The sequence below is a fragment of the Bos javanicus genome, chromosome 9 (assembly GCF_032452875.1).
Source record: "Bos javanicus breed banteng chromosome 9, ARS-OSU_banteng_1.0, whole genome shotgun sequence".
NCBI lineage: Eukaryota > Metazoa > Chordata > Mammalia > Artiodactyla > Bovidae > Bos > Bos javanicus.
In genome coordinates this window covers 7,801,463-7,826,634 of record NC_083876.1, presented here as the reverse complement: position 1 = coordinate 7,826,634, position 25,172 = coordinate 7,801,463, and the positions used below count along the sequence as shown (strand labels likewise).

At 40.0% G+C, this 25,172-nt stretch overlaps 1 protein-coding gene across 2 annotated transcripts in view; it reads right to left on the bottom strand.

The window, feature by feature from the left end:
• Positions 1 to 25,172, bottom strand: part of ADGRB3 (adhesion G protein-coupled receptor B3) — an 881,695-nt gene that overhangs the window by 497,969 nt on the left and 358,554 nt on the right. For both annotated transcript variants that reach the window (XM_061427126.1, XM_061427127.1), the window contains exons 7-8: positions 7,763 to 7,927; positions 7,125 to 7,289 (exon numbers count right to left, since the gene is read on the bottom strand). In XM_061427126.1, coding sequence (XP_061283110.1) covers positions 7,125 to 7,289; positions 7,763 to 7,927 — 330 coding nt within the window. The remainder of the gene's footprint in view (positions 1 to 7,124; positions 7,290 to 7,762; positions 7,928 to 25,172) is intronic.

The following is a 25,172-nucleotide window of genomic DNA, read 5'->3' as shown; positions in this document are numbered from 1 at the left end:
GGAGTGAGAATCTTTTTGGGGTCGCCTCAGTGGCAGGTATGGAACTCATTCATTCTATAAATATTTGAGCCTCTATCATGCCCCAGTCTCCTTGATAAATACTGCACACACACAAAACCAACCAACTGGGGAGTCTGGGCTGCTCTAGGAGCACATCAGGGGAGGACTTCCTGAAGGATGATCAAGTGGAAGTGTGAAGGACAAGGAAGTGCCAGCCAGTGAGGATGGGGAAGTGTGCCTTGGGAACCCCGTGCAGCAGGATCAGCGGGGAAGGAAGAGCCTGGTCCATCCAAATCTTGGGAAACCTTTCAGGATGGCAAGGAGAACTGGGGATGGTCAGAGAGGGGTTACTGCAGGAGGAGGACAGGGTGAGGTGAAGAGCTAAAATAGGGCTTTGAACTTAAGGGGAGGGACACATATTGTCATGTTTTGAAAGCCGTCCAGGCAGTTTGGAGAGTGGGTCAAGGGAGAGAGACACTGAAGTCAGGCAGGCCTGTGACAATTGAAATGGGGTAACCAGGGAAGTAGGGCTGGGGGATCACAGGAAGTGGCCAGGGAAGTGGGTGGATTCCAACCCCCTTAGGAGGATGGCAGGCTCTGCTCCACAGCTCATGTGGGAGGTGAGGACGAGAGAGAGAGCAAAGATGGAACTCGGGTTTCCGGGAAGAATGTCTGGTGTGCTCTGCCCTGAGTTACAGAACACAGGGAGGATGCGGCTTAGGAGAGATGCTGAAAATAGTTTTGATGTGGAGTTACCTAAGCACATCCTGGCATCAAAAAGCTGGCTGGTGCATTAAACTAAAGTGCAGGAGAGAAAGAAAAGCTGGAAATAGAGATTTGTGTTATTTTTTTTTTCTGTTTAATGCTACCTGGGTGCATTTTGTAAATTATGAAATATATAATTAGTTCAGGCCACGGTTCTGTGCTCAAAATAAAAAACATATTATTGTGTAGCAATGTGAACCATTTGCTTTTTTATGCCTCAGCAAAATGGAACCACGACTCCGTTTTATCAGCTGAAAAATCCCACTGTTTACTCTCACTAGTGTAAAGATATAAAAACCCATCTGTAAGATACAACTGTACTTGAAGGCACAAGTACACAGTTAGCATGCTCCCTTAAAACAAGGTAGCAATTACCTAGTGATTAGCTGTTAATCTGTCTATTCAAACTGATTTTCTGTCTCTTAAAAATAGCAAAAATTATACAGGACTTAAATCAATTTGATGTGGAAAATTAGTTTTCCCCACTTATGCTAGAATTTCAGCATTAAAGAGAAATTGATTCTACACTGCAGAGCTGCATGCAGAAAACAGAAGAAAAAATATGCATGATGCATGACCCCACATTTCAAATCTGACTTGCTGCCAACTCTCTAATTCTAATGTTTCAGGAACCCCCTATCCTGGGGGTGCAGAGGTAAATGAGATCGATTCTGCCTTTGTGCTCACACTGCTCTAATTCAGCAGCGGAACCAACACATATGAAGACTTCATGGTGCTGCTAAGGTATGAGGGAAGAAGAGGGGTATTTATCAAATATGTTTCTTAAGAGCCTTCCTTATATGGAGAATGACTATTATCAGTCTCAAGCTGATACACCGTCACAACAGCAATATTTACACACCCCTATGAATCAGGCAGTCTTCCAAGTGCATTAAATATTTTTAATTCAACTAACTCTCATAACAACCTTCAAAGTGGCTGCAGTTATTTCGTCTCTGTGATCATGGGGAAAATAAGGCCGAGAGAAATCGCTCTGTGAGGAGGTAGTAGACCTCAGTCCATCAAACAGCTCTTTCAGCCTATACCACTTAGAAGTCTGACTTTTTAACTTGTTGAACTTGTCTCTAACAAAGACACAATATTTGTATTGATAGTGATTAATTAATCCCCAGTCCTCCCCCTGGGAATGGAGGAGAATGTAAGTCGATATGAGGCCAGACTCCATCCTCCTTCCTGATACTTCCCTGATCCAGATATTACACAGCTGTATGTGTGTGCACAGAGTAGCTCTGAGCATGGAGACAGGCAGTGAAAAAGCACCTCTGCTACAGAGGATATGTGTCCTTGAGGCACACAATTCACCTCAAACGGGTTCCGGTGACACCCCAGTTCTTCCTGCACCAGGACTGTACAACCATGTGCTCTGCATAAACCATTCTTCCTTGTCCACAACAGCTGGCTAATTGCCCTATGTTTCTCTTTTATTTTGGTTGAAACAAGAGTTGGGTAAGGGAATGTGAAATGCATTACCTGTATTTTTGTTATGAGCAGATTTCAGAAATAATCCCTCCTTACTTATGAAGTGTGAATACAATAAAATCCTGCAATCTTATTAAGGGGATATTGCAACTTGCAACAGTGTGGCTGAGGGTGAGAACCATTTTCCATTCTTTGCTAGTTTTGTCACTTGTATTTACTTACTTATACTCAAGGCCAGTGCAGCCTACTGGGTCCTCCGCAGCATTGCCACCAACACCTGGGAGCTTGTTAGAAATGCAGATTCCCAGGCCTAGACCAGACCTACTGAATCAGAACCTTGGGACAGGACCGGCCCATGAATCTCCATCTTAACAAACTCTCTGGGTGATTATTCTGTCCACTAAAGTTTGAGGTGCATGTATCTTTTTGAATTATAGCTTTGTTTGGATATATGCACAGGAGTGGGATTGCTGGATCATGTGGTAGCTCTATTTTTATTTGTTTTGAGGAACCTCTGTACTGTGTTCCACAGTGGGTGCACCAATTTACATTCCCACCAACAATGTGGAAGGGTTCTCTCTTCTTCACACCCTCTCCACCATTTGTTATTTTTAGTAATAGTATTTTTAACTATGGCCATTTTGGTGTAAGGTGGTATCTCACTGTAGCTTTGATTTGCATTTCTTTAATAATTAGTGATGTTGAGCATCTTGTCATATGCCTGCTGGCCATCTGTATGTCTTCTTTGAAGAAACATCTATTTAAGTCTTCTGCTCATTTTCTGATTGGGTTGTATTTTTTTGTTATTGAGTTGTATAAGCTGTTTGAACATTTTTGAAATTAAGCCCTTGCCTCCTTTGTTGAATACTAATTGTCCATAGGTGTATGGGTTTATTTCCAGGCTCTCTATTCTGTTCCATTGATCCATATGTCTGTTTTTGTGTCTATATCATGTTGTTTTGATTACTGTGGACTTGTAGTATTATCTGAATTCTAGGAGGGTTATGCCACCTGTTTTTAAATTTTTCCTCAGGATTGTTTTGGCAATTCTGGGTCTTTTAAAGTCCCATATACATTTTAGGATTATTTGTTCTAGTCCTGTGAAAAAATGCCATGGTAATTTGATAGGAATGCATTAAATCTATAGATTGCTTTGGGTAGTATGGTCATTTAACAATATTAATTCTTCCAGTCTAAGAGCATGGGATATCTTTCCATTTCTTTGAATCATCTTCAATTTCCTTTATTAATATTTTATAGTTCTTAGCATATTTTTTCACCTCCTAGGTCAGGTTTATTACTAAGTGTTTTTTGATGCAATTTTTTTTAAGAATTTCTGTTTTTCTTTTTTTGTTTTAATATAAATTTATTTATTTTAATTGGAGTCTAATTACTTTACAATATTGTATTGGTTTTGCCATATATTGACATGAATCCACCACAGGTGTACACGTGTTCCCCATCCTGAACCCCCCTCCCACCTCCCTCCCCATACCATCCCTCTGGGTCATCCCAGTGCATCAGCCCCGAGCATCTTGTATCATGCTTGATGCAATTTTAAAAGGCATTTGTCAACTAAAGTTTGAGGAGCACAGCTCTGGACAATTCAGAGAGGCACTCAGAGAAAATAAAAACTCAAAAAATGCAAGTATGGTGATATTTTCTTCCTACTAAAAGAAAGTTAGTCAGAAACCAAATAAGTGGCTCTGAATATCTAGAGTTCAGAATCACAATAACTGCTCCATCTCTGTTTAAGTTGCTATTACAAAGATTTTCTCAGCACATTCCACCTGCAAGCTTTGCTCATCATTTGTAGACAAAGCAATGGTGACTCCAAGAAGAACATTTTATATATAAATTAAGTGTAACATCTGCCTGTGAATGGCAGGTTCCAAGTTCCAATTTAGCAACCACTGACTAAAGATTCATGGATCCTAGAACTGGGCTCTGGGTAGAGCAAGCCCTTCCCTGGAACAGAGCAGAGAGGCCTTGTGAAGCCTAGGCTAACACAGGTGAATCCAGGGGAAAATTGGGGGAGAAAAAAACAACCAAACAAAAGACTAAAAATAGTACGTTTTCACATTGTAGCAATATAACAAAATTATTCCACTAGTTTAAGCCAAAAAGCTTGGGTATATAACGAGACTGAGATCAGTAAAATCATTATTTGGTGAGTTTGATCAATTTAAAATTTGGGCAACTTAATTATCTCCCCTGTAGCTCTTTTATTTCTTAACTAGCAGTAGTTTTTAAAATAATAATAGTTTTCTCGTTCTCTTTCTTATGAAGACAGGGACATTGATGATGCTCTTTTTAATACTTTTTGTTTATCTATTTACCAGGAAAGAAATATCCTAATCTTGTTAGGAAAATATTTCATATTTTCCATTTTTAGTAGATGTCATAAGAGCTTTTGATTAAATCCAGATAATTAATCGTTATTTTCATTAATTACCCAGAGATGTGCATATATTATACTTTACTTTCTTGACAACAGAGGGTCTCTTGGCAAACTTGATTAATTTGTTTTGTATCCAAATTAAATTAAGCATAAAAATAAATACTAATTTGTTTCCAGCAAGATGAATAAAATTAAGAATGAACAATACTATAAATAGCACTAGAAAAATCAAATTATTTCAAGAGAAACCTTCAGCTTTGACAAAACGAGAAAAAATGACTTAGCAACTGTTAAGATAATTTGAAAGTTTTCTCAATTTATATTGCCAGTGTGCAAATTAGGAGCAATCTAGTGGAAGAAATTAGAAAACCTAGGCTCCTAATTATAAAAGGAATATATACTGACCATACAGAAACAACTGCTCTGAGTTGAAAAGCCAGTATATCGTATAAATAAAGTCCACTGTGGAAAACTAAGTTATTTATTATCCCTGCCTTTTTGAAAAAAATAATCTGGAGATGACATTGATGTGCATGGAAAAGTTAAAGGATAAATAATAAAAGAAACCTACTTTTATTTTGATAAAATTTCTATACAGAGGCAGAAGTATTGTTGAAATTAGTCACATTATAGTCCCATGTTAATGGACAGTGTGATTTGTATGAAGGTGAAAGATAAGGATATATTTTCAAAAGCTTGGTCCATATGATTATCTTTTTACCCCTGTACAAGCATTAATTTGTGAACTGTTTAGCTAACTCAATAATTCATTTTAATTAAAAAATGTTAGTTACATACTTGGAGATGATTTAAATCATAGTTTTGAATAGAGAAAAATGAAAGTATCAAGGTTAATGTCAAAAGTATATATTTATATAATCTAAAAAGTGTTCACAGTTTTATATAATTTTTCAATCTCCCCGAAATCATGAAAGCCAGCAAATAAGCCTAGCAAACAAGGTGTAATATCTTTTTTTGTAAATAGGTATGTAAAATGTTTTCCAAACAGCAGGTGGCAATCTTTATAAATCTGGTTACAAGCAGCACCATCTTCTATCTGTATTTGCAGATGAAAGTCAGTGTTAAAGGACTGGTTAAGAACCTTGGCATGCTCAGACTAGTTTAGATAACTTCAAATATTAAAAAGGGTCTTATTTAATTATGCTTACTGTTCCAGTGAAATTTCTCCCAGGGCAAAATAAATGCCTTTGTTTAATGCTTCTTAATTTTTATGACGCACAGGAGAAATTTCACAGTGCTAATTTGTGTAGATATCCTTCTCAACAGAATCCTCCATGCTGGTTACTTCTTATCATTCAGGATTCATATGGCTTTAAGAATGAACAAAACTAATTTTAGATTTTTTAAAGCTCTACAAAGAACACAACTGACTTATTGTTGCCCTCAGAGTCTAGTTTCTGTTGCTATTATCTCTGAACCATGAAAAGTCTTTAGAATTCTAAATATGGAGAAAAAGAAAGTTTTGATCCCAGATAACTCTTAGAATTCATTGAGTTTTTTCTAAATTGAAGTAGTCATGTTAGATAAGAGACAGAAATCCATAGTTGTCTGAAAAGGAATCTCAAACAGGTGCAGTCATCACACTCAGCAGGACCAGACAGCCAGAGTTGGCGAGCTTGCCCACAATTAACAATGGCAACATCAACTCTAATTGGGTCTTCGAATCTCTAAGTTCAGAGTTTTATACACAGCAATGAAATCTTAAAATTCCATGCTATTAGCTTTTCTGTCATGTTTACAAAATTTTGCCAATGATATCATTCTAAAATCCTAATTTTCACTTATTTATTGAGTCTTGAGTATTAACAGTGTTTTATGAAATATACACACTCATAGGAAAGAGTCTCTGTTCCACATGAACTTTCAGATATATGTGATTGATAATATGGTCAATTTCTGACCTTTCCTGTATGCTATGCTTATGTGTAAAATCCTCTAATGTAGCAATACTTCCAGGTTTTCTCTATGAATTAAGACCTGATGCTGTCATTTTAAAGTGAGTTCCTCATAGGGATTTCCTTTCACCGTGAGAATGGGGCAGGTAAACCGAGGTGTCCAAGGTCACACATCAGGATGGATTAACAGTGAAATTTACAAGTTTCTGAGTTTCAGTCTTATATTTGTATTTTCTCACGTATCTATTTTCTACTAAATAATCTAAGGCAACTTGTTCTCTCAGTAAACAATATTTCATAAAGATAGTTACAAAAATGATACCCCAAACTATTAGTAATTTTAAACATGTCTACCCATGTTATTGTTCAATATGCCTACTCATTTTGCAGCAAACAATTTAAAAACATACAGAAAACAGTCTATGACACAGAAACAGAGGAAACTTCATACATTAGGGAAAGAAGGGAATCACCATTTATCAACACCAATACTTTAACTGAGGAAACATTATCTTTAACCAACGGCAATATTTTTCATCTTTTTTTTTTTTTTTTTTTTTGAGGGACCAGTGTATGTCCCCGGGGACACTGAGCGCACTCACCAGGACAGCGCTGCTCACTGCATCTTCGCACTTCCTCGCCTGTCCCTTCGCAAGGCTGCCCGGTCACGGCCGCGCCCTGGCAGGTCCTCATCCTTCTCTCCCAGCCTCCGTCACAGGACCTGGAGCAGCCACTCCAATGACCCCATTGATTCCACTGCCCATTGGCTGAAAGAAACACACCACCATGGTCAACAGCAGAAGTGCAGTGCTAACCGCTTTAGGTATTCAAAAATCTGAGGACCACGATTGTTCAGTTTTCATTAGTCTACCACCACAAATAACGTATACACAAATATTTGACTTTCTGGCCAAATTTAGAGCACTGTGATGAACAGAAGCTTCTATAGGTTTGTCAGGATCTGGACAAATGGACACTGAGTTTTAAAAGAGTACAAGTGCAGCTCTAGACTTCATCGATTTACATCAATATTTAGTATAATCTAATTAATTTCATCTAATTTAAGAAGCTGCTGAATTTTGTTGCCTTCTTAATACAACATACAGTAGAATGAGTTTTGGTACAATTGGCTTCATTGAGTAGAAATGTATAATGATCGGTTTATCCCATGACTGTCCTGCATGGCTCTGTCACAGAACTTAATGGCAGGCATCCTTAAAATGCAATCCTCAGGCCTCACCTGTGCACTCGGGGTTGTAACACTCTCTGCTCTCTGCCCAAGGCCCCCTGCACTCCGAGCCCCCGTGTGCAGCTGCAGTGCACAGCCGGCTCCTCTGCTGGGTCCCATTCGAGCAGGTCGCCGAGCACTGGCTCCAGGAGCTCCACTCCTGCCACTGTCCATCGACTGCAAGGCAGAAGCAGAGATGGTATGAGGAGGTTTCCAGGAGACAAGGCTGTACACAAAGTAGACACAGGTCTTTACTGCACTTTTCAGATGCTGCACTTGTGACAAATTAAATTCTTTAGTGACCTTGTGTACAGCAAGTGTATCAGTGCCCTTTTTCCAACGACATTTGCTTCCTGTGCCACATTTTTAGTAACTCTGACAATAATTCAAACTTTTTATGATTATTATATTTGTTATGGTGGTCTATGATCAGTGATCTTTGATGTGAATGTTGTCACTGCCTTGGGGCACCAGGCACATACAAGACAGGGAACTCAACAGATAAGTGTTTTGAATGTGTTCTGACTGCTCCACCCGGCAGCTGATCCCTCATCTCTCTCCCTCTCTTTGAGTCTCCCTATTCTCTGAGACCCAACAGTAATGAAATCAGGCCAATTTGCAGAAGGAAATGGCAACCCACTCCAGTACTCTTGCCTGGAGGATCCCATGGACGGAGGAGCCTGGTAGGCTACAGTCCACGGGGTCGCAAAGACTTGGACACGACTGAGTGACTTCACTTTCACTTTCAAAGGCCTCTAAGCGTTCAAGTGAAAGGAAGAGTCATACATTTCTCACTTGAAATCAAATCCCAGAAATTAATAAGCTCAGTAAGGAAGGTGTGTTGAAAGCTGAGGCAGGCCAAAAGTCAGACCTCGTGACAGTCAGCCAAGTTGTGGATGTAAAGGAAACTCTTAAAGGAAATTAAATGTGCTACTCTTGTGCACACTGGAATGAACAAAGCCTTCCTGCTTATACAGAGAAAGTTTGACCGGTCTGGAGAGAAGATCCACACCACCATACCATTCCCATATGCAGAAGTCTCATCCAGACATAACAGGGCCCTGAAGTGAAGTTGCCCAGTCGTGTCTGACTCTCTGTGACCCCTTGGACTGCAGCCTACCAGGCTCCTTTGTCCATGGAGTTTTCCAGGCGAGAGTACTGGAGTGGGTTGCCATTTCCTTCTCCAGGGGATCGTCCCGATCCTGGGATTGAACCCAGGTCTCCCACATTGCAGGCAGACACTTTACCCTCTGAGCCACCAGGGAAGCCCAAACTCCCTTCCATTCTATGAGGGCTGAGAGAGGTGAGGAAGCTGCAGATGAAAAGTCTGAAGCCGGCAGAGACGGGCTCATGAAGTTGAAGTAAAGAAGCTGTCTCCCTAACATCAAAGTGCAAGGTGCAGCAACAAGTGCTGATGTAGAAGCTGAAGCTAGTTATCCAGAAGATGTGGCTCAGATAATTCATGAGGGTGGCTACCCTAAACAACAGATTTTCACTGTATACAAATAGCCTTTGATTGGAAGAAGATGCTGTCTAAGACTTTCATATTTGGAGAGGAGAAGTAAATGCCCAGATTCAATACTTCAAAGGACATGCTGACACTCTTGTTAGGGGCTAATGTAGCTTTAAACTTGAAGCCAGTTCTCATTCACCATTCTGAAAATCCTAGGGCCCTTAAAGTATGCTAAATCTTCTCTCTGTGTGTTCTATTAATGGAACAACAAAGCCTGCATGACAGGACATCTGTTTACAACATGGTTTACTGAATATTTTAAGCCCACTGTTGACCTACTGCTCAGAAAAAAGATTTTTTTTCAAAACATTACTGCTTATTGACAATGCACTTGGTTACCCAAGAACTCTGATGGAGACAATGAGACTAATGTTGCTTTTTCATGCCCGCTAACATAATGTCCATTCTTATGGATGGAGATCAAGGAGATATTTTGACCTTTAAGTCCTATTATTTAAGAAACACATTTTGTAAGCCTATAGGCACCAGATATAGTGATTCCTCTGATGGATCTGGGCAGTGAAGAAGAAACCTTCTGGAAAGGATTCACGATTCTAGATGCCATTAAGAATATTCATGATTCACAGGAAGTGCTCCAAACACTAACAGAAGTTTACAGGAAACTGACTGCAATCTTCATTGACTTGAAGGGGTTCGAGACTTAAGTGGAGGAAGTAACTGCAGATGTGGAAACAGCAAGAGAATTGGAATTATACGGGGAGCATTAAGATGTGACTGCTGCTGCTACTGCTAAGTTGCTTCAGCCGTGTCCGACTCTGTGCGACCCCATAGACGGCAGCCCACTAGGCTCCCCTGTCCCTGGGATTCTCCAGGCAAGAACACTGGAGCGGGTTTCCATTTCCTTCTCCAATGCATGAAAGTGAAAAGTGAAAGGGAAGTCGCTCAGTCATGTCCAACTCTTAGCGACCCCATGGACTGCAGCCTACCAGGCTCCTCTGTCCATGGGATTTTCCAGGCAAGAATACTGGAGTGGGTTTCTATTGCCTTCTCCCAAGATGTGACTGAATTACTGCAATTTCATGATAAAATTTGCAGGGTTGAGGAATTAGTTGTTATATATAAGTAAAGAAAGTTTCTTGAAGTGTAATCTACTCCTGGTGAAGATGCTGTGAAGATTATTGAATGACAACAAAGGATTTAGAATATGACATAAACGAAGTTGATAAAGCAGAATAAAAGTTTGAGAGGACTGACATCAATCTTGAACGTAGTTTTATTATAGGCAAAATGCTATCAAACAGGATTACATGCTACAGAAAAATATTTCATGAAATGAAGAATCAGCCAACGTGGGAACTTTTCTGTCTCATTTTAAGAAATCCACTTCCATCTGAGCCCTCAACAACAACCACCTTGACCAGTCAGTAGCCACCAACATGTGGGCAAGACCCTCTACCAACAAAAAGATTACAATTTCCTGAAGGCTCAGATGGTGGTTGGCATTTTTTAGCAATAAAGTATTTTAAAATTAAGGTACGTACATTGTTTTTAAGACATAATGTTATTATGACACACTTAAGAGAATACAGTATAATGTAAACATAATTTTTATGTGCACTGGGGAACCAAAAAATTGGTATGACTTACTTGATTGTGATATTCCCTTTATTGAGGTGATCTCGAACTGAACCTGTGATATTTCTGAGGTGTGCCTATACAAGGGTAAACCAACCTTGAAGATGAAGGCCAACCAAGACACTCTACATGAATCCAATTAGATGCTACTACCCTCCAAACAACTATTACCTCATTCTTCATTTCTATTTACTTTTATGTGTCTATTATTTCATTTATTGATTTATTTCTTCAAATATATTTATTGACCACTTAAAAAGACAAGACCTTGATTTTGGAGATGGGGACAGGTAGCAATGAATATAATAAATAATGATAATTACAGAGCTCATATTTTAGAAAAGGACTCCCCAGAACAAGTTGAACAGTTAGTTACATGCCACATAAGTTAATTCTATAGCATTGCTGCAAAGGATGATTTCAAGACAGAGTGAGACAAGAGTTTTCAGGGACTTGGGAGTCTTCCCTGACAAAGCAAGTTTTCAAGTGCACTTGAAGGATAATAGGAAGTGCCTAAGAAAGCGCTTATTCCATGAAGATACAGAGGTGCTAGGCGGGACTGAATAAGGGGCATTGTGAGCATCACCCAGACAGCCAGGTGAATAACTACCAGGGAGGTCAGGGAAGAGATAGGGGCCAGATTTCAAACTTTTTGTAACCATGTTAAGGATTTTAGCTCTTTGCTCTGATCGTTAAGCAGCCATTGGAGAATTTCAACGGGACTCGGATCGTATCTGGCGCAGGAAAGCAGAGGAGGGTCTGAGCTGGAGGAGGAAACCTGCCAGGGTGGCATCCTGGGGAGATGAGGGATACAAGGGAAGGGCCCTGAGCAGAGAGGGGGCCAAGGGGACTACCCAGGTGTCCAGGCTGGGATAGAATACAGATGGCTGAGCCTTTCTTTGGAAGTTCAAATTGAGATGCATTTATTTATTCACTAATTCAAATGACTACTGAGAATCTTTCAGTCACCAGACACTGATAGGTGTTACAAGAAATACTAGAATTTGAATTCCAACCCCTCAAAAATCTTTTAGAACTCACCAAAGGAATTACTCTATGCACACAAATAAGTAAATAAATAATGAAAAGCAATACCAATTTAACACAACAATAAAAACACTCAGAAAACTCATCACATCTACTAGTGGGTAACTGTGTTAGACTACTATCGTAAGATTTGGATGGTTTAGACAAAGGAGAAGCGTTCATGAAGGTATAATCCCATAGGCCACAAATGAAAAGTGAGCAAAGGAACCAGGCAAAATATTTACCTGAAGGCAATAACTAGCATATAAGTGTTAAAAATGCACCAGGATATTACTGTCCACTTTTTTCCAATGTAATTCCATTGCTTTTCATCTATTTCATAAATCCGAAGTTATAAACTAATGCTTCTGTGAAGACCCACCCTGGCAGAATAGGAATGAGTACTTTCAACCTAATTTCAGATTGTGCAGGGAGCTATTTAAAAGAAAGTTATTTAATATGTATCTAGTGGTACTGTGTGATTTAAAAAATCATAAAAGGCCAATTTAATCATCCCATTCATGTCATTAAGCATCTCACTTTTAGCACCTGACACAGTCTTATTGACTATATAATCCATTTGCCAGACAAAAAAGAAGTCTAGTGAATCCATTTCCTCTAGATGTTGGCTTTGAAGATGAGTGTGTTTTCCATTTCAGAAGTTTGCTTTTCTAAGATAACACTTATTAAGTCTGCATTCGGAGGAGAGAGGTTTTTAAAAAATAAGATTCATACCTGCACTGTAGATACCACCTATTTGGCCAAAAAATGTACAGGTATTCAACTTACTGAGAACATTCAGAAAGCAACACAGAAACAAAGATGAATTAAGTGATACCAATCAGTTTAGTGCTAAGTGACTAGAATAAAGGAATATCTGCTATCCTTAAGAATTCTGCTTTAAAGTAAAAAATTTAGTAGTTTTTAGGAACGTAACAGTTGTACACTCACTACAAAGAAGAAAGGGTAAGTGTCTACAGCTAGGAAGATGTACATTTAGGAATGAGTGAGATAGACAAAGAGTAGATAATTCAGCAGGGGGCTATATTATGGGTGAGGAGAGAAAGTATCTTGCTGAAGACATCTTAGACGTATTAGAAAAACAGATTATTTGCGAAGTGTTTTGCTCATGAGAAGTTTTTTTGAAAGACTGCATAATCATTGTAAAATTTTTTTTAAACATTTTTAATCCATACATTTGTAATATTATCTCAGTCTTTCTGTAAAAGTACACATTTTATGTTGTGGCTGGAGTTCAAGAACGAGTTAAATTAGATATTTGAGGGAATTTTGAACTTTGACACCACTATAAACATCAGCAAAACATACACTTTACAGGAAGTTTTGTTTATAAGTCAGTTACAGAAAACAAATAATAATGAAAATGTATCAAGTGTAACTTTTCGATGTTTTATTTTACACTGAGAACTAGAAGTCTCTTTTTGTGAATATTCCCTGTCCATTATGACAGAATGGCTGTGGCAAAGTAACTGATTATATACTTTCTTAAAAAGAAGAAAAGACCAATATTCCCTTAATGTGTTATATAGTGTGTTAAGTCAAATTCCCATTTCCAGTGGGAAAATGGAAAATTAAGAAGTTAGAAAGAGAGGGGTATGTGAATTTAATTTAAAGAATTAGATAATTGACCAATTGTATACAAAAGAATTTCTTTTAGTGTCAAATGTGGAACATTTATTTTGTCATCTTGGAATTAAAAAAAAAAAAATCATTGATTATGTTCTAAGGTGGCGGAAAAGGTCACTTTTCATTCCAATTCCAAAGAAGGGCAATGCCAAAGAATGTTCAAACTACTGCACAATTGCACCCATTTCACTGGCTAGCAAAGGAATGCTCAAAATCCTTCAAGTTAGGCTTAAACAGTATTTGAATTGAGAACTTCTAGATGTACAAGCTAGATTTAGAAAAGGAAGAGGAACCAGAGATCAAATTGCAAATATCTGCTGGATCACCGAAAAAGCTAGAGAATTAAAAAAAAAAATCTGCTTCATTCACAATGCTAAAATCTTTGACTGTGTAGATCACAACAAACTGAGGAATATTCTTAGAGATAGGAATACCAGACCACCTTACCTGTCTCCTGTGTGCAGGTCAAGAAGCAACAATTACAACTGTACATGGAAAAATGGACTGGTTCAAAATTGGGAAAGAAGTATGTCAAGGCTTATATTGTCACCCTGCTCATTTAACTTATATGTAGAGTACATCATGCAAAATGCCAGGATGGATGAAGCACAAGTTGGAATCAAGATTGGCAGGAGAAATATCAACAACCTCACATATGCAGATGACACCACCCTTATAGCAGAAAGTGAAGAGGAACTAAAGAACCCCTTGATGAAGGTAAAAGAAGAGAGTGAAAAAGCTGGCTTAAAACTCAGCATTCAAAAAATGAAGATCATGGAATCTGGAATCCAGTCCTATCACTTCATGGCAAATAGATGGGGAAACAATGCAAACAGTGACAGACTTTATTTATTTTCTTGTCCTCCAAAATCATTGCAGATGGTGATTGCAGCCATTAAAGACACAAACTCCTTGGAAGAAAAGCAATGGCAAACCTAGTCAGTGTGTTAAAAAGCAGAGACATGACTTTGCCCACAAAGGTCCATATAGGCAAAGCTATGGTTTTCCAGTGGTCATGTATGGATGTGAGAGTTGGACTGTAAAGAAAGCTGAGCACCGAAGAATTGATGCTTTTGAACTGTGGTGTTGGAGAAGACTCTTGAGAGTCCCTTGGACTGCAAGGAGATCCAACCAGTCCATTCTGAAGGAGATTAGCCCTGAGATATCTTTGGAAGGAACGATGCTAAAGCTGAAACTCCACTACTTTGGCCACCTCATGCGAAGAGTTGACTCCTTGGAAAAGACTCTGATGCTGGGAGGGATTGGGGGCAGGAGGAGAAAGGGACGACAGAGGATGAGATGGCTGGATGGCATGACTGACTCAATGGACGTGAGTCTGAGTGAACTCCGGGAGTTGGTGATGGACAGGGAGGCCTGGCGTGCTGGGATTCATGGGGTCGCAAAGAGTCAGACACGACTGAGCGACTGAACTGAACTGCTATATATAAAACAGATAAGCAAGAAGTTCCTACTGTATAGCAAAGGAAACTATACTTTCCTGGTGGCTCAGTGGTATGAATCTGTCTGCCAATGCAGGAGACACGAGACACAATGTGGGTTAGTTCTCTGGGTCAGGAAGATGTCCTGGAGTAGGAAATGGCAACCTGCTTCAGTTTTCTTGCCTGGGAAATCCCATGGTCAGAGGAGCCTGGCAGGCTACAGTTCACAGGGTCACAAAAGAGTTGGGCATGACTTAGTGAGGAAACAACAATCACAATAATAACGGACAAGAGGGAAGAATCTGAAAAAACACTGGTACATATGTACATATAACTGAATCACTTGCTGTACTCCTGAAGTAAACTAAATCAACTATACTCCAATAAAACTTTTTTTAAGAAAAGAGTATCACAATATCATGAAAATATCTGAACCAAGAAGAAAAAAAGAAACGTCTTTCTGAAATGGTAGTGTTATTTCACTAAATGAAAAAAAAAAGTTGGTTTCTGAGAGGTGGAAATTAAGAGCTCTGTTTTGGACATTTAAGCATTTCCCAATCCGACCTGTACATTACACTTCAGGGATAAATGGTGAGATACTTGAAAACCAATTATCATATGATACACCTTAGGTTTTTGTTTCATAACCACTTAGCTAAGTACCACACAAGCCATGAAGAGACTTTTTTCTTCTTATCTGATGCTTGCTGGAGAATCCGAAGCAGGGCTGATGCTGCCTCTCCCAGCTGCATTTAGGTTTGCTCTTCACCCGGGCGAGCTCAGACCAGAGACCATCAAAGCACTCCCCACCCCATCTCCACCTACTCAGGTGGGACTGTCCTACACACTTACAGGGAGAACCCCAGACTCTGAAAACCCATGAGTGTGAAAACACCTCAAAGCTTTCTTTCTAGAAATCTGTGCTTGCTGCTGCTGCTGCAAGTCGCTTCAGTCATGTCCGACTCTGTGTGACCCCATGGACAGCAGCCCATCATTTTCCCCTGCCCACAGGATTCTCCAGGCAAGAACACTGGAGTGGGTTGCCATTTCCTTCTCAAAAATCTTGCCTATTGCAAGCTAATTAGGATCTTGTCGTTCTGTCAGAAAAGTCTTCCTGATGATTTGGGGAAATGTAAATAATCCAACAGACTGGTTCCAAACAGGAAAAGGAGTACATCAAGGCTGCATATTGTCATCCTGCTTATTTAATTTATATGCAGAGTACATCATGAGAAATGCTGGGCTGGAAGAAACACAAGCTGGAATCAAGATTGCAGGGAGAAATATCAATAACCTCAGATATGCAGATGACACCACCCTTATGGCAGAAAGTGAAGAGGAACTAAAAAGCCTCTTGATGAAAGTGAAAGTGGAGAGTGAAAAAGTTGGCTTAAAGCTCAACATTCAGAAAACGAAGATCATGGCATCCGGTCGCATCACTTCATGGGAAATGGATGGGGAAACAGTGGAAACAGAGTCAGACTTTATTTTTTGGGGCTCCAAAATCACTGCAGATGGTGATTGCAGCAAAGAAATTAAAAGACACTTACTCCTTGGAAGGAAAGTTATGACCAACCTAGATAGCATATTCAAAAGCAGAGACATTACTTTGCCCACTAAGGTCTGTCTAGTCAAGGCTATAGTTTTTCCAGTGGTCATGTATGGATGTGAGAGTTGGACTGTGAAGAAAGCTGAGTACCAAAGAATTGATGCTTTTGAACTGTGGTGCTGGAGAAGATTCTTGCGAGTCCCTTGGACTGCAAGGAGATCCACCCAGTCCACCCTAAAGGAGACCAGTCCTGGGTGTTCATTGGAAGGGCTGATGCTGAGGCTGAAACTCCAATACTTTGGCCACCTCATGCGAAGAGTTGACTCATTGGAAAAGACTCTGATGCTGGGAGGGATTGGGGGCAGGAGGAGAAGGGGACAATAGAGGATGAGATGGCTGGATGGTATCACCAACTCGATGCACATGAGTCTGGGTGAACTCCGGGCTTGGTGATGGACAGGAAGGCCTGGCGTGCTGAGATTCATTGGGTTGCAAAGAGTCAGACACGACTGAGCAACTGAACTGAACTGAAACAATCCAAAACAGGCTTCCGAGGTGGCACTCATGGTCCAAAATCCACCTGCCAATGCAGGAGACACAGTGGCCTGGGTTCAATCCCTGGATGGGGCGGATCCCCTGGAGAAGGAAATGGGAACCTACTCTAGTATTCTTGCCTGCAGAATCCTATGGACAGAGGAGCCTGGTGGACTGCAGTCCACGGGGTCGCATAGAGTCAGACATGCCTGAAGCGACTTAGCACGCAGGCATGCATGCAGACATTCCAAAACTGATCTTGCAGGCTGTGGATGCCCTCCTGAGAATCCACACTGTGCACAATACTGGATGCTTGGGGCTAGTGCACTGGGACGACCCAGAGGGATGGTATGGGGAGGGAGGAGGGAGAAGGGTTCAGGATGGGGAACACATGTATACCTGTGGCGGATTCATTTCGATATTTGGCAAAACTAATACAATTATGTAAAGTTTAAAAATAAAATTAAAAAAAAAAAAAAAGCTGGACCAAAAAAAAAAAAAAAAGAATCCACACTGTGACTGGCCTCCTTCTCCTAGACTCATGGACAACTGTGCTGATGAAGACGCACTATGCTCTGCCCTCCTGTAACCCACAGTCTGAGCGGCTGTGGTGGAGACAGATGATGGTAAACAAGGAAACAAAGGAGAAACAACAGTCTCATCTGGAAGAGTTCTGAAGGCAGAATGACCACAGAAGAGCTGAGTTCCCATCACTAGGAGGAGCCAGAGACCTGAGCTCCGTGGAGGGCTCCACCCAAGGGGGGCTTGGGGGCAGGAAGGCTTTGTGCATTTCAGGAAAGAGATGAGTCTGGGGCTCATGAAGAGGGCGACACAGCAGGAGGTGGGTCCTGAGGGCAACAGAAGACAGATCTTGGGGGTTCCAGTAGGTACAGGACCAATAAGCTGAAATGCCACGAGAGGACTTGATAGTTGTGAAGAGACGTGGCGTCATTCATATTTGAGCCCTTCTATTTTGTGGATTTGTGCAGACTGGGTTGCACAGGGGCAGGAATTGGTGTGGCAGATGTTAGTGGACTAGACTACAGCCCAGACAGGGGTAAATGGTGGGACCTGTTACTGAACTGGGTTAGAGGAACTTTCAAACAGGTCAGCAGGCATATAGCCCTGAAATAAAAATGTTTATCTGGAACATATTGAACCTGCAGTGCCATTATAGACATAACCCAGGGAATCCTGCATTGAATAAACTTTGTTTAAAGTTGTCTCTCCCAAATTTCCTCCCTCCCTCTTTTCTTCTTATTTTTTCTTTCATGGAACACCATTTGACATCACATTATAAGGCATAATTTCTTCTGTGAAGAGCCAACATTTTCTTGGGCTTTTCATTTTCTCTTCATTTCTATCATCAGCATTTGCAGTTGGGCTTTTTCATTGTCATTTTTCAATTTAAAAACTCCAAATGCCTATCACCTGTGAACCATCACACAGAGGCGTCTAAGGATGGAGAATGGGAGGCCATATTTTAAATCTGGGAAGATGCTAAGATCAGCCAGTCCTACCTTCACAGCAGTACTTCCTTATAAAACAGAGCCACTCTGCAGACACAAAGTTTTTTTTTTTTCAGTAATGTGACACATGAGACATTTTCTGGACACAGAAAAATTAAAATTACCATGTTTAAATTGTTAGATTCCTGGGTTTTACTTTGTTATATAAGCTTCCTTCTGCAGTTGTGTTCACTTGGAAGAAAAATTTGTCTCCCATATGCAGGGAGTTAGTTCCTATGATATATTTTATTTTACTTTATAACTTTAAAATTTTATTGAAGCACAATTGATTTAACTGTTGTGCTAATTTCTTCTTACACCAAAGTGATTCAGTTATACACAGATATACATACTTTATTATATTCTTTTCCATTATGGTTTATTCAAGGATATTGAATATAGTTCCCAGTGACTATGATACATGTTAATGAAAATACTATGCTTCAGTCTATATTCTCATCTTGAGAATAACTAGTGACATTCTAGAACTGGTTGGATAACAATAAACACAAGTTAAAGTCATGAGTATTTTGGACACGAAAACCATCATTTCAACAACTGTTCTGGGTTGATTATTGCTGGCTGATTAAGTTACTGATAGGGAAGAGTTGGGGGACAAAAGCTGCCTTTTAGGCTATCTGACTTAGGAATGGCAAAGTGGGAGAGCCTTGATTTTTATTGAATTGAAAGTTACCCAGAAAATGGGAAAGACTCCTTTGGAATACAAGACTGAAATATGGAAGAACCATATGCTGAAGAGCTTAAACTTATGTTTCCTATCTGCCATTTTTATATAAATGACAAGAGAGGAGACATCAAAATGAAATATGCTTTAAAAAAATAGAATTAAGGATAGTCTTACCAAGTTATCATGGTAAGAGTAAGGATTTAAAAAAGTAAGATGAAGTTAAGATAAAGTTTAAATGAGAAAAATATTAAATAGTAAATGAAAACAATCCAGAATTAACACAGACATAATGATTTTTTTAAAAAATTTCATAAGCTAAGCACTGAAACATCACCAGAATAGTGCTTAAACATCTGAAATGACACAAAATGAATACAATCACCACATAATAGACCAGAAGGTTAAGATTATAAACTACAAATTAATTAAAGACCAGGTTAATGAGGTATCATTTGTGTTGTAAATTATAACGTCCTCATGCTGGGAGATCAGGGACCTCTCAGGTCCTGAGTCAGATAGGGCCAAGTCTCCGCACCTTTCCACTCACTGTCTCCCCAGGAGCTCCCTGCAAAGGGACAGTGGGAGGTCACCCTCTCACAGATGCTGAAGAATGAAAATACTAGCACCGCAGGAGACTGAAGCCTCGTGCTCATGGTAACAGACATTTGGGTCCAGCTCTGTTGCTCAAGACCTACCATCGGGTGGTTCTTTCTTTCTTCTTGGAGTTTATAAGAGTCTGCAAATGTATCTGGAAAGTACAACCAAATCAGATCTCTCTAGAAAGGTTCTGGATCCTAAGGAATGGATTTCTCAAATGCAGGACTGCTCAGTCCCATAGACTGACACTTACGTACCTACTTCTCCTTAGAAAAATCCTGCCCAAAGAATCTCTTTTGAGTATCTGGTTAAGCCTGTCCATAAGAAGCAAAGCTCAAAAAGTATCATAATATCCTGAGTTTATTTCACCAAATCCCTCACTTTTCAAGTAATGCTGCTGCTGCTGCTAAGTCGCTTCAGTCGTGTCCGACTCTGTGCAACCCCAGAGACAGCAGCCCACCAGGCTTCCCCGTCCCTGGGATTCTCCAGGCAAGAACACTGGAGTGGGTTGCCATTTCCTTCTCCAATGCATGAAAGTGAAAAGTGAAAGTGAAGTCGTTCAGTCGTTCCCGACTCTTAGCGACCCCATGGACAGTCCTATCTAAATCATGATAAATACCCTCAACTTTGTTATTTTATACTCATAGAACATTCCTAAAATATGAAGGGTAATGAATACTGGCTCTACTTTACAAATGAAAGTGGGGAACAGAAAAGAGGAAGAAGTTGCCAAAGTAAATATTTACAATTAAGGACTGGGATGAAACCTTCATCCATGTCTTGTGGATTCCAGACTACTGAACCATATTCATTCATTCAGACATAGTTCTTATAGATAAATGAAAACTTGTCAATAATTCCTTATTTCAGTCTCTCATCTGTCACTTACATATTATTTACCCCTGCCTATCTTCGATATTATTTGTCCTCTACTTCATAAATATATATCAGAAGGAGAATTGTCAAAACAGAAACAAGTAGGGCAAAACTTGAATCACTTGTTCCTCCAGTCTTCAACTTTGGACAATGGGAAATAATTATTACTATTAATATAAAGCCAAATACTATGAAAGAAATTATAATGAACCTTGAGACTTTGAAGTAAACCCTTAAACATTTATTTTCCCCAAATAATTTAATTTTGGAAAAGATAAGGTAGATTTTATTTTGCAGATACACATCTATATAATGTTAAGGGAGGGCCTACCTGGGAAATGCAAACATTTCATAATGCCTGTTAATTTTCTCCAGATGAATATTAATCAAAATCACTAACAACAGAAACCTCTGAAGTCACCATGGAGGAGGGGTCACCATCTAGGGGACACCCAGGCAGGGGCCTGACGAACTTAGCCAAACTTCAGTGCTATTGGCAGCCTCCCTAGTGTCATAATGATGTGTTATCTCTTTTTGGGCCTAAAACCATCGCAGCACATGAATACCAGACAAGGTCACTTGGAGACTGTGATCAAAATGAAGTAAACCAAAACCACTTCATGGACAAAGACAGGTCCCAGTGGAACACACAATTCTCAGAACACACATTCTGAGAGAGGAGTTGCGTTCTCCTCTCTCAGCTGAGTGACACACCAACTCAGCTGGTCTTCACTTGTCCTAGATATTTACTAAGATACTAAATCCTAGAGTTGCCCCTCTCACCCTGACACCATCAAATGTGAAGCAAAGTCCTACTTTAATAAACTTTCTGTGAAATCACCCACCACAAGCCCAAACCATTGGTAAGTCTTTCCTAATACCCTCTTGGGCTTCCCTGGTACCTCAGAGGTAAAGAATCCCTCAGCCAATGCAGGAGACTTGGGTTTGATCCCTGGGTCAGGAAGATCCCCTGGAGAAGGAAATGGTAACCCACTCCAGTATCTTGCCTAGGAAATCCCATGGACAGAGGAGCCTGGTGGGCTACAGTCTATGGGATCGCTAAAGGGTTGGACAGGACTTGGTGACTAAACTGCAACAACAACACCCTCTTACTAAGATGCCCTGCAGTTCCCTATGTTAATTCCCCCTCACTGTGGAGAGTGACAAACCCAACTTGTTCAACGACAAGTGTCATCCTGATGGACTCTCACTGGAGCGCACTGACATGATAATACTACTAATATTTATTAATAGCATTTGCGAGTTTGTTAACTACCAAGTTCTCTCCTTTAAAGCATCTCATGTGGCCTTCTCATGAAGAGGGTGTTACTATTCTGTCCTCAATGTGCAGCTGAAGAAACTAAGACCAGAGGAGCAACACAGATGTGAAATGTGATATCTAAATTCAAATATGTTTTCGCTTGCAAAAACCAAAGATCTTTCCACTACAACACATTAATGTATTTTTAAATAAGAACAGAAATGCCCTACAAAACATCTGGATGAGCATTAGAAATTTGGATATGTATAGGTGGAAAGAATCCACTTAATAATTGGATACAACCAGGAATAAAGTTGCACAGAGAGATAAACAGGAAATACAAGAGCACTTCTTTGTTGTCAAATGTATCAACTAATATCATTGTGAACTTGATGCTCAATTAGTGACTGCAATGAAAATTCAGAGAAAACAGAAAGCACAGGTTGGACTTCCAGAAATTCTGGGTATGGTGAGGTAATAGAAACAGATCACAAAGACCACTGGACACACAGATACATACATACATCCTTCCATAGTATGACACTTGATTGGTACTGTAGATGAGAAAAGAGGCTCCTCTGTCTATGGGGATTCTCCACGCCAGAAACTGGAGTGGGTTGCCATGCCCTCATCCAGGGGATCTTCCCAAGCCAGGGATCAAACCTATGTTTCTTATGTCTCCTGCACTAGCAGGTGGGTTCTTTACCACTAGCACCGCCTGGGAAGCCCCGAAGAAACACATTAGCTGTGCTAAGTCACTTCAGTTGTGTCTGACTCTGCGACCCTATGGATTGTAGCCCACCAGGCTCCTCTGTCCATGTTCTCCAGGCAAGAATACTGGAGTGGGTTACTGTGTCCTCCACCAGGAAGAAACACATATCATCCCCATAATGAAGTGGATGCTATGTAGGAATGAAGAGTGTTGTTCACACTAAATGATGAAATGTGTTTGATCTATGCAAATTCTGATCAGTTCAGTTCAGTCACTCAGTCGTGTCTGATTCTTTGTGACCCCATGGACTGCAGTATGCCAGGCTTCCTTGGCCATCAGCAATTCCTGGAGCTTACTCAAACTCATGTCCATAGGGTCGGTGATGCCATCCAATCATCTCATCCTCTGTCATCCCCTTCTCCTCCTGCCTTCAATCTTTCACAGCATCAGAGTCTTTTCCAATGAGTTAGTTCTTCAAAATTAGGTGGCCAAAGTATAGGAGTTTCAGCTTCAGCATCAGTCTTTCCAATGAATATTCAAGATTGATTTCCTTTATGATGGACTGGTTGGGTCTCCTTGCAGTCCAAGGGACTCTGAAGAGTCTTCTCCAACACCACAGTTCAAAAGCATCAGTTCTTCAGCGCTCAGCTTTCTTTATAGTTCACCTCTCACATCCATACATGACTACTAGAAAAACCATAGCTTTGACTAGATGGACCTTTGTTGGCAAAGTAATATCTCAGCTTTTTAATATGCTGTCTAGGTTGGTCATAATTTTTCTTCCAAAGAGCAAGCATCTTTCAATTTCATGGCTGCAGTCACCATCTACAGTGATTCTGGAGCCCCAAAAATAAAGTCAGACACTGTTTCCATTGTTTCCCCATCTATTTGCCATAAAGTGATGGGACTGGGTACCATGATCTTAGTTTTCTGAATGTTGAGTTGTAAGCCAACTTTTGACTCTCCTCTTTCAGCTTCATCAAGAGGCTCTTTAGTTCTTCTTTGCTTTCTGTCATAGGGTGGTGTCATCTGCATATCTGAGGTTATTGATATTTCTCCCAGCAATCTTGATTCCCTACTGATAACACATGACATCCTATTCTTATCTGATACTTTCCTTAGTCAATGTCCAACTTTCTCCCATTCCTTTTGAGCAAAGGTAAATCACTTGCCTCCTTGCCATACGAGGAGAGAAGGAAGGAAGGAAAAGTTAGATCTGGTATTTCCTAGTTTGAGTCATTAGTAACTGATTTGTGTACTATATCTAAACAGTGACTGGTGTTGGCTGGGGGCAGTCGGCCAGAAATATACAGAGCAAAATGTGTTTCATAAAAGCTGGGAGGCTGTTCTCACATGACCCTACACTAAAACATCACTGCCCATGATCAGAACTTGCACGATCAAATCTTGCAGAAGTGGTGACCAGAGACGCAATTTTTTGTTGTGAATGTTTCCCCTGCTTTCTTCTGCTCTGTGGCCCATGTCAGCCTAACCAAGGAGAACCAAGTGTGGGTCTTACCCACACTCTTCATCACGGTCACATTTCTTATAACGGTTTTTTTCTTTAAGAGGATATCTTAGGAATCTCAGGTAGGATGGCTATAAGAAATGTAGGTTGAAATCACTTAATATTCAAATTGCTATCTTTTATTAAGACTAGAGCATTTATTTGTGTTTTTCAGAATTGCATTCTATTTTTCACATGCCTGGGTTTCCCTTGTGGCTCAGTTGATAAAGAATCCGCCTGTAATGCAGGAGACCTTGGTTCAATCCCTGGGTTGGGAAGATCCCCTGGAGAAGGGAAAGGCTACCACTCCAGTATTCTGGCCTGGAGAATTTCATGGACTGTATAGTGGGGTGGCAAAGAGTCAGACATGACTGGGTGACTTTCACTTTCATTTTTCACATGCGTGTTTCTAAATTCTCAGAAGAGATTGCAAATTTCTAGAGATCAGGGATTCTACATTATTCTCAGCAGTGTTTTACATCTAGTTGATAGTTAATAATGCTTTATATTCAGTGAAGATCCCTGAAATTAGTCATAATTAGTTCTACTTCTCCTTATATGTCTGGATATCCAACTGTAATGATCTTAGAGTGATTTCAGTGATAGTACAATACAGGTAAAACACTAGTAGCTTGAAAACACACATGGTTACTACGTGAGTGATACGTGGTGTATGTGCTTGCAGAAGAGCCAGTGGGGCAAAGCTACCATCTGTGGAATTATGACTGAACACCTCTAAGTCATAACTGGATCAGCTTAGAAAAATGCATTTTCTTATCTGAATTCTAACAACTTAGCATCTCTATGTACTCATATCTAAGCTTTTCATGTCTAGATAAATTAATGGAAAATGGACTATGAAAAACCCGGCTGACAACATTTTATTGATCGGTGCCATTTTATCTTTGTACTTATGGGGATCAACTGAGGTAAAGAATTAATTAAAAACAAATATATCCAAAGATATTC